We start from the raw sequence: 10,690 nt of genomic DNA, 5'->3' as shown, positions 1-10,690 counted from the left end.
CAAGTTAGATTGCTACAGAGAAAGGAGGAGTCTGCCTGCTGAGAGGAGGGACATCTGACATATATAACACAACCCTGCACATGTCAAACCGGTGAGAAGAGCACAGGCAAACACACAAATACAGAAATCTGTCATGTGAAATAATTTGGCAGCTACTAATGAGTTCATACAGGACGCCCTTGCTCATAGTAAGAAAGTGATAATACCTCATTAGATCTCTTAAATATAATTTTTATTATTCATTTTTATAGATTTTGGCCCTCTCTAGTTATGGGCCCCTCAAATTGCTACATACGCAGTCATTACAGCCACACACTCAACAAAAAATAATCAAAGTAGTCACTTGTTTCTCTGCTGGTGACATAAGAAGTAATAAAATGAATTTACCTCTGGAACATAAAGGAGATTATTAGATCTACTTCATGAAGAAACAGGCTTACCAAATACAGAATAGATCCATTAGGTTTAAAATGCTCGAAGGATAAGTGAGTTATTGCAGTAGATATTATAAACGTGTTAAAAATGTTAGAAAAATACAATTCATATAAAAGTTGTTGCATACATGTAACAGTCATCAAGTCTTAAACTGCAGCTCCAAGGTGTCACTTTGGGAATCTTGGAGCCGGAGTAGAGTGGCTAAATCTGGGCAGTCTGCAGACTCCACAGGGGCACAGGGGCCCTCCTGAGGCCCCTGCAGAGCTCCACTGCACAGGAGCCAGCGAGGCCTCCATGGGGCCCGGCGACAACAGGGAACATTTGGCAGCAGAGGAGGATGAAGCAGAGGAAGAGGAGGAGGAGGAAGCTGCTGAGGTGAGGAGGGACTCCTGGGTGAGGAGGAGCTGACTGGGGCCGGAGATGAGGGGCCACCCTCCAGCGAGCAGCAGCCGGGGGACCGGTCCTGTGTTCACCCCCATCCCGACGCTTACCTCCCCCAGCAGCCGCCGCATCTCCTGCAGAGACGAGCCCAGCAGGAGGATGTAGTTCCTGGCCAAAACCAGGGTGGAGATCTTGGAGAGCCTGCGGCCTGGAGGAGCTCCCGGCTGGTGGGACTGAGAGGAGGAGGCAGAGGATGGTGAGGAGGCGTAAGGCACCATGACCTCCCTCAGGGCGTCCATGGCAATGTTTAAGTCCTGCATCCTCTTCCTCTCCCTGCTGTTGATCTTCCTTCTGAGCTCCTGCTGCTCTTCTGGGCTCAGCTCCCTCTGTGGTTTGGTTGGTCTTTGGCCGCCCTGGAGGCCGAGCATGGGCGCAGGGTTCAGCCGGGAGCTCAGGTTGAACCCTGGAGGGCAGTGGGGTAAGTCCTGGACAGAGCTGGGGCCACAGAGAGGTAGAGACTGCTCCTGGGCTCTGATCACTGGGTTGGACAGCACATTCATAGTCTGTTCAGAGGTGTGCTAGTCTTCAGAGGTTTAGCTCAGAGTCTTCTTAAAAAGTTCAGAGAAAAACAAAAATAAACAGTGCAAAAATACTTCACAAAAAAAATCCACACACTGCAGAAATCAAATCTTCCTTCCCTCCACCTGTTGCTCTCCCCTTTGGCTGCAGAAAACAGCTGCCATCCAGCACAATGACGAGTCCCCAGACCTTTTTACTTTTGGCTTCGGAGGTTTCTGAGTGAGTGAATGAGAGCTTCCTAAAGTGGCAGCTCAGTTTTATCTCATTTCCACAGCTGCGTGTGGTGAGAATGACAGACACACACAGTGGAAACGTGAGCTAAATGCTCCCCTCACACACCCCCACCTCAGCTCAACTCCTCCCCGACACATGATGTGCTCTGTAGAAACACACATATGCACCTCTGACTTTCTGATATTTGACAGTAAAATGAGAAACAGCAGGCAGATGGTGACAACACCCGCAGAATCCCATTGAAAAGTGGGACGATTTAAGGCAAGATAGGCAAAAAAATCAGTGGATTGAGATAACTGAGATCAGAATCTTTGTTTGAAGAGAAAACCAAAGAACAAAACAAGCAAACACTCATTTAACATATGCAGTTCACCATAAAATTCCCAGTGCTTTGATGTATTGAACGGTTGTTTTTGTAATTTTGCATTATTTCACAAGGAGTTTCAACATATAATTTTTATTCTATTATCTTACCAAACTAAGATGGAACATGAGCAAATCAAAGATCTCATCCATACTTGTCATATTCTGCTCCAAGGGCAGTGCTGGTGTTACTAAAATAACGCCGGGGGCAGCCTCTTGTGTCGTATCTTAACGCGAGTCTGTGGTAAGAAGGGGTCAACGGTTAGGTTTAAGCAATAAAACTACTTGGTTATAGCTGGTAGGAGTTTGTAGATCCTGCTAAAAAAATACCTACCTTTGAGAGGCACAAATGCTGCAACTGATGTTGTTTGTTGGTCTCAAACTCCACTCTCCTGGGTCAAAGTCCAGTGTTTGTTTTCCTACAGGACCTTCTAATAATGACGTGCATGGGTTTACACTGGAGTTGGTAGAAAGCCCAGTGTGTCTCACACAGGTGCAGAACACTCCAGTGAAAGACATTCTCCAACCCAGTCTCACTCCAAAGTCGTCGAAATCCGGCGCTTTGGCAGTGACTTGTGGCGTCAGACACAGGTGAAAAAAGTCTGGCTTTGACGATGGTATGATACGTGGCTGGCTGACGATATAGTTTACCAGCGGCCGGTGGTGTCAGGGGGAAATGTGGTGGGACAAGAACGAAAATTAAGGTGGCGAAAGTCCTGGTGGGGAGGGCGGGAGGCGTGGTGGATAGGTCCAACAAACCCAAACCTTCATCCCTGAGAACAGTGCTCATGTACTGTAAGATTCTAAATCCAAACCCTGTTCTTTTTTCCTAAACCCAACCACGTGCTTTTGTTGTCGAAGGAAAGAAAACGTTAATTTGCAGTGTTGTACCGATGTAGTGCTTTTATTTTGAAAGAGACTGTATGTAAATTTCCTGTGAAAACATAAGTGTATTTTGAAAGAAGACAATGCATGTAACAGGCACAACTTGACCCGGTGTCCCAGAACGTCAACAACCAACACACCCAGGTTCCCTTCATGTCGTATCTGGACGTGGAAAGTCCATGACCAAACGTCAACATGTGACGAGGTCGGAGTGAGAATGTGTTGGGGTTAACCAAGGCTTTGACACTGAGATTTGAGGCACATATTATAGGTGACTATTCACTGTCAGTGTGGTAAACGGCTCGATGATGCTGGTGACTGTTACAACTGATTGATAGCCAATGTTAGCTTGAGTTAGAAGCTGCTGTGGTACAGTCATACAGTACAGCAGCATCATCTCCAACCAAATCTAGCCTATAGATCAAACAGTTGGTTATAAACACTGAACACTGCTCTCCCGGGTGAAAGTTGGTGGTTGTTGCCCCACCCACCTGCCCACCCACCCAACTGGGACTTTCACTGCCTTACCTTTCGTTCTTGTCCCGCCGTGTTTCCCCCTGACACTGCGATTGCACAGCAACGGGCCATGTATCACGCTGATGTTAAAGGACGGCTTTTTTCGTCAGCGTCTGACGCTGCAACTCACTGCCCAAGCACCGGATCTCGCCGACTTTGAAGTGAGACAGGGTTGGCTGCACAACAGCTTTTTGGCATTTTTCCACTTCTCTCCGACAACTAATTTCGTTACTTTAAAAAGGGACACAGAGTTGGCTATGATGTGATGCCGCTCAGGTCTAAAAGGTCAAAGCCCTGGCTGCTATCTTTTTTACAACACTGAAGGAAAACAAATTGGACAACATTTATTAATTCAAACTGCTTAGTTTAAAGTAGACATTTGGAGACATGTTTCAAGCTCCTGTGGATACACTTTTGCCTTCTACTCTGAACCCTGGATTGTTTCCCCAGAAATGGAAAGTGATGATGGGAGCCATCTCTGAATGATGTAGGCCTATTGCTAGTCTGATGCTAAACATTAGCAAGGTAGCAAGCCGATGTTAGCATTTGGCTTAATAAAGCACCACTTTACTAGTGTAGCTATAGAGTCTTGTCAGCACCTGACAGCATGAGCAACGTTGCTTTTACCTTTTCTTTGTGTAAAGTTAATTAAAAGCTCACAGAAAAAACAACATTGTGAGCTTAATGGAATGTATACAGCCACGTAACAACTTGGAAGCCATTAAAATCACCAGCACTTTGTTATGTGACAGAGAGCAGGTATTAGCGGTATTAGCCTGGGTATTAATCGTGTCGGAGAACAGTTTTGGCAAACAGTGAATGGATACATCATTGTGCGCCGGGAGTTAATTGATGGTTTTGAGGTGGAGGTTATTGTTGCTCAGCTCTGAGTGGCTACGCTAACCAAACTGGCTGGCAGAGAGCTGGGCACGGATCCAGACAGGCAGACAACAGGCCAATTGACTCCAACCACAGGTGAAGCTGGCTTGGGGCACCGAGCAAGGCTGGAAACCTCAAATGTGCCATTCATGAGCCACAAAAAGACCTCAGCATCACTCCGTCACACAGGGAGCCTGGCCGTCCTACTCCTTTGCACTCCTCCCCCCCTCCTCCTCGTTGTAAAGCCCATCTGAGCGGGAGAAAAGGAAGGCAGGGGGAAGAGGGGAAGGACAGCACCGTTACAAACAGAAAGCAAGTTGTTTACGATGAAAGCAGAAGGAGATGCAGAGGAGGAAGACCCTTTCTTTTCTCCCCAGCCGCTCCTCACTTGTCGTTTCAACAAGTGAAAGATGTGTGTGGAGGCGCTTCTCTTCCCTGCCAGTGGTCCGGTGGCGTCCGGCTGGTGCTGTGATTGAAGCTGAATGGACGGCTGCAGACGGACAGGAAAGGGAGGGCCTCATGAAAAGGGCCAGGCGGATGGCCCTCGCACCTGCAGGAGAACAGAGTGCAGGCAGCCAGGATGAATGTGTGCGTGTGTGTGGGTGTGTTTGTGTGCGTGCCTGCGAGCTCAATTTGATTTCTAGTGCCTGTCTAACAATGAGGGGTAATAAACTGAGTAATGAAAGAAAACAAGCCGTGATGGTTTTGACTGTATTTTGGGATCTGGTTTCGGTGTCAAGAGAAAGAAAAAGGACACCTGCAAGGAGCCACACATACAGAGGTCAGAAAAGAGGAGAAAGAAAGAAGCTGGTGTCTACCAGAAAGGCGCACCTCCCCCACTTTTTTTTTTATCCACCACTTACAAGGGAAAGAAAAGTGAGCTTGATTTGGGGCTGCAGCCCAGCATATCCGCCTCCCAGCTTCCAGGCTCCTTTTGATGAGGCTCGACCAGGGCAGGAGCACCGGTGGCTGCAGGGCAGGGGGAAGACTAGTGTCTTTATGGTGGAAGGAGTACTATCCATCTGGGCAAGGCCGTCCAATGGTGGGTCTGCACCTGGGAGCTAAATGCCTCGTCTGTGTGGAGCCATTTCCTGCGGCTGACAGACAGGAAGACACCTCAGCCAAACTCCTGTGTCAATTTATCCCCCAATACAGGATGGAAAATACACCCAAAGTGACACCGCTGAAAAAAATGGTTACAGATTCTTCTCGTTTTGGCTTTCGTCAAAAGGGACTGACATTAACACACACTTTAAAGAAGTATTTTTCTTTTGTTCCTTGTACGGTTTCTTGGTGTTTGTTTTTATAGTTTTGAGCCCAATCTCAAATATGAATAAGGTTTGTTGGTTTTATTGAATAATCACAGGATGTTCTAAAAGGTAACTTTGGTATTTTTCAACGTGGACTCTATTTTCCAACGTTTGTGTGTTGAAGTGACTAATGAGACGCTCATTTTTTTAAAAATATGTCCAGTATTAAGCGAGAGGGCTGCAGCCAGCAGCGACAGAACTTTTTTGCACTAGAAACAACCCCAAAGTTGCCATCACAAATTCCACCAGACTCCATTTACAATTTTTTTTTTTAATCATCATACAAAGTCAACGGTAACAAAATAAAACCCAAAGAAATCGCCTTGGTTCATCTATCCACTGTTCCAACAATCACCAAATCTAGTTTGGTTTAAATAAACCCTCAGTTCACCCAGTTGGATTTGGATATACGTTTTCTCATGCAAAATAATGCACCAAAATGCGTACATATCCCCCATAATGATGGGCCAGTAATTCATTCATAACCCACGTATTTTGGAAGACTGTGATTACGTGACCAATGCGCTGATGGGAGTAAAGACGGAAACGACCCTAAGCAGTGCAATAAGGAGGCAGGTTGGTGTGGCAGATGGGTCACAAAACACAGGACTTTCTCCACAAGATGAGTTATTGAAACCAATGTGACCATGTCACCATGTTTCTTTTCGTAAACCTAACCACAGTAACTTTATGTTAATTAAGTATCTTTATATTAAGGATGTATCTCCATTTGTGGGCCACTAATTCTTAGCATATCATTCAAACGGTTGTATGAGGATATGTTGGAAAATATGCTGGCTCTCTACACACTAGTACTTTTTATGGAAATTAAGTCTGGTGTGTTTGGTGATAGCAAGTTTGGGCTGTTCTGCATTCTAAAAAATTATCCATGGGGTTAGTGAATCATGCTTGAATTAAGAAGTTTTCCAGCATAAGAAATATGTTTGTTCCTTTAACGTGTTTTAGTCAGTTGACAGCTCGTTTTAAGAGGTTGGTAAAAATCAAAAACTGACATTTTGGAGTAGGATGGTATTAAAATGAATAAGTTAGAATATCTTAAATAAAATAGTTCTACTTTTTGAGGTCAAGTAACTGAGTGTGTCATATCATAAGAGACTCAGAGGATTGCCTCAATAAAAACAAGGATGCCACAATTGGAACTATTCAAAAAGATGCATGCAAATTGTTACCTTCATTTTTATAAATTGAGCCAGCGAAATATTTTGTTTTGAGTGTTAAACAAAAAGGATCTTACACTCTAACAAACATGTCTGTAGGGATCCTTTCCATTATGCTGTCAGGCATTTAAAACAACAGTTGGAGCCTGTCAGTGGCAAAAACAAAAATCAAGAGTGCGAACATGTACTGAGTGGTTACATCACATTGCTGCCTGCTGCAGCGTCCTTGCTCAATACTAGACCAGTTTCAAAAATTATTGTTCCCACTAGTCACTCAGACACAAACATGGAAAAATAGGGTCCAGGTTAAAAAAAGAATTACCACAAAATGGAGCAGATAAATTCAAGCTGATTTTAACATAGATTTTGCCTCTATAAGTTTACAGGTTTATGAGCGTCTTAGAATGAGTATCTCCACTACAAATGGCATTTATTAAAGAATTAAAATGGACTGTGTTTTATGCTTCTTTTAATATTAACCGATACTCACAGATAAATCCACATATTGTTTTGAGGAGAAAAATAAAAACAGAATCCTGAGTTTGGACCACCGGAGCAGAGCAGACGTTTCCTCATTGACTCACACACAAAACAACCTCTTATTGGCTCTTTAATTGAGTACAAATTGGCATAATTATAAATCCACCTCAGTGGATATAAAGGGACACAAATGAAGTCAAGCCACAGGCTGGCTGCTGCTGGTGCGGACACAGTCTTGACTTAATAGAGTCAATTTACATCAGGTGTCTGATTGAGCTCTTTTGTGTGTCACTCGATGGTGTGTCGATGTGTTCGCTGCCTCTGCGGCAGGACTTACGTTGTTAATGTCTGAAGAAGCCTTGACAAAATTGGGATGATTACACAGCTATTTTCAGTGTCCTTATCTGTTTGACACTGACTGTCTTGCTTGTTGCTCAAAAGCTCCTGAATTTAACTAAAATAGATTTCTCCAATTGGCTGGCATTTTCTTGAGAGGACAATAAAAACCTCTTAGCTGGGTAATCCAGTCATGCAGCTCACAGGTATTTCTGACCTGCTCTTGTCTGCAGTGATGTGATACAGCTTTTCTTAGCTACAAATCTTAACTTACTTATTAGACTCTAATTCTGCACACCAAGATCTGACTCTTGTAACAAATTAGAAATTGTAACCTGCCAGAAACAATATTTTTAACAACTTATTGATGATTATTAGTAACAAGACTGTACCTCAGCTTTCTTAAGAACTCAACACAGATGAAAATGCATAGAAAAAGAAATCTATCACTGTACAAGAACCATGAAATAGGTGAAGAAGGAACAGAAATTTTGATTTAAAAACTACAATCCAACCACTGCTGAAAGCCCAAGTCAAATGATCATTTGTATATCATTTATTTGCCCAGTGTTACATTAAATTTGTGAAGATTTTTTATTGTATTTATTTATTTTTTCCTGCCTTCACAGTGAATAGAAAATCTAAAGAAGGAGAAAATTCATGATGAATTGAAGTCAGTTTAGCGACAGCAAAACAACATCAGAACATACGTTTACAAACTCTCACACAGTTCAGGCAGTATAAACCAAGTCTCACATAACCAGTACTTCCCAAACAGACAGTGGAATCCAAACTAACCCTGTAAAACACTAAAGGCACACATAACACAAACAAAATAAATGACTGGGGCAGTGGTAGAGCAGCAGCTCCAGTGTTCAGTGAGGTAAAATTACTGTTTTTGTCAATGGAGTCTGACACTGGCTGTTAAAGAGCAGTCTGTTTGGAAAGTACTGAGCATATAAACTGATTATACTTCATGAATTCTGTGAGAGTTTGTAAAGGGATGTTTTGATATAGACCAAATCATGATGTCACACTAACAACAACAATCACCTCCGGGCAATTTATTTCAACTGGGGAGATGATTGAAATGAGCAGCCTTGTTTATCTACGTTGCAACTTGGTCTCACTCCGAAGTCGGAGTGGGTATCTTCCGATGTGAGACACTGACGAAAAAAGCTGTCCTTTCATATCGACATGATACGCGGCTAGTCGCCATTTTTGATGTAATTGTAAAGTCAATCCCTGTTCTTTTTTCCTGTGTTTGTTGTTGAAGGAAAAAAACGTCAATTCCCAGTGTCGTACCGACGTCGTGCTTTTATTTTGAAAGAGACTGTATGTAAACATTAAATTTCCTTTGAAAACAGAAGTGTATTTTGAAAGCATCAGACTCTCTCCGTGAGGGAAACAGTCAATTCATTAAGTTTGAGTTGCAATAAAACCTTACAAAATCCTGTTTGGATTAATAAACTGTATTTGTTGGTTTTCCTCTCCAAGGTTTTTGACAGTCGTTAACCAGAGTGTAAAATGAGTTGGTGCACCTGCTATGGGCTTTACATCCCAAACTGTTGTCTGTTTACAATGTGCACAGAGACTCTAATGAGAAATTAACAGTTGCCAGTGACTGATTTCCTTCATGTGTCCCCGCGGGCAAACAGGTGCAGCCGCAACAATGGAAATATAACAGAACGGGACTTTTCAGAGGGGAAAAGGCTGCTCCGCATCAAAGCAAGAACGGAGGACACACTCGTCTATTCGCCCTAACTCCTGCTCTGTGAGGCCTGGCCAAAGACATGAGAAGATTACAAGCTGTTAATAAGGTGGAACCAATCGGCTGAAGGTCTGCTTTTGTCCTTCCCAGCATGCTTTGTGAGCGCTGGCCTGGGATAGTCGGCATTTGGTGCTGATCATAGTGTGGCGGGGATAATGAAGGTGGGAGGGGTGTAAGGTTTTAGCCCTCGGGCCCTTTGTGAAAGAGAGCCTAAATGCTTCACTCTCAATAGCTGCACACGCTCAGTTGGTCGCGGTTGTTTAAATACAGATGGACATTTGCCACGTTCATATTTTGGGGTTGCTAAGTGCTTCACTGACACCTTCTTGTCTTGACATTTATCCTTTTTGTTGTCTTGTTTCGATGGTGTGTGTGTAGATATGTTGTTAACTTCAATTTAAAAGCCTGAAAATCTTGTGTTATTTTTACGTATTCTTGAAAACTACATTGATTTGTTTGCAACAGTCACACTAAAACACTAATCCTCTGTTGCGATAATTCTAAATTACCCCAAACACAACCCATCTCAGTGTTTGTTGTTATGGCAGCTGTTCCCCTCTGAAACAATGCCACCAGGGATTTGTAGGGTGGCTGCTAATAGGAAAGTGTTAGTTAACCCGTCCCCCACAAAGTATCCTTAAAACCCCGGATCCTATTTAACCGTGACAATGATGGATTCACAGACACTAAACTTCCACAGGAATCCTCGTCCAAAGTCAAACACAGGCCTCCTTCTTCTTCTCACCGAGCTGTCGAGGTCAGGAGCACCCCTAGTTAAAGTCTAAATGTTGAGGGGGCGGGTTGAGATGTTTCTTTTCGGGGTTTTATTAGCGGTACAAGGCCAAGGGTGGGATTTCAGAGGTTATCCTGTTCTGTATGGAGGGCGGTGCAGCAAGACCAAAGTCACTGTTAAAGTGAAGGCTGATAGCAGTATGATGGATGAGGATACACGGCTCAGAAATTAGACTTCTGAAAGTGAAGCGATTCAGCGAGGGGAAAGGGAAACAGGCATTGAATGTGTTGTTGCCAAATAAAGAGACGACAACAAAAACTGGCTGCAGGGTGGAAATGTCAGGTTCATCTTTGTGATGTGTTGGTCGGGATAGATGAGATCGTCTCAACGTCTGAACGTTTAGCTGAGCTGATTTCTACCAAGTTGGACAAACTTTTCCTTTCTTATTTTAAAGGATAGGTTCTCTATTCCAGTTTGGGTTTTATTGCCTTAGTTTTTTTTCTTAGAGTTACTGCTGCTAAAGAAGTCAGAAGGAAGCAACACGAGTAATCAGGTGATTTATTTGGAAGAGAAAACTAAGGTGAACAGACCCATGACCTGCAGTACTTTC

At 43.5% G+C, this 10,690-nt stretch overlaps 1 protein-coding gene across 1 annotated transcript; it reads right to left on the bottom strand.

Annotated features, from left to right (window-relative positions):
- Positions 1 to 236: 236 nt before the first annotated feature.
- olig1 (oligodendrocyte transcription factor 1) lies at positions 237 to 1,683 on the bottom strand. The gene has a single exon (XM_050048115.1). The coding sequence runs from the start codon at positions 1,374 to 1,376 to the stop codon at positions 603 to 605; it is 774 nt and encodes a 257-aa protein (XP_049904072.1). The 5' UTR covers positions 1,377 to 1,683; the 3' UTR covers positions 237 to 602.
- Between the last annotated feature and the right edge of the window lie 9,007 nt (positions 1,684 to 10,690).

This window comes from Epinephelus moara, chromosome 7, assembly GCF_006386435.1.
Source record: "Epinephelus moara isolate mb chromosome 7, YSFRI_EMoa_1.0, whole genome shotgun sequence".
NCBI classification, from domain to species: domain Eukaryota; kingdom Metazoa; phylum Chordata; class Actinopteri; order Perciformes; family Serranidae; genus Epinephelus; species Epinephelus moara.
This window is presented reverse-complemented; position numbering and strand designations above follow the sequence as displayed.

Coding starts and splice junctions, on each gene's coding strand:
- olig1 (XM_050048115.1), bottom strand. CDS start 1,376: ATGAATGTGCTGTCCAACCCAGTGATCAGAGCCCAGGAGCAGTCTCTA.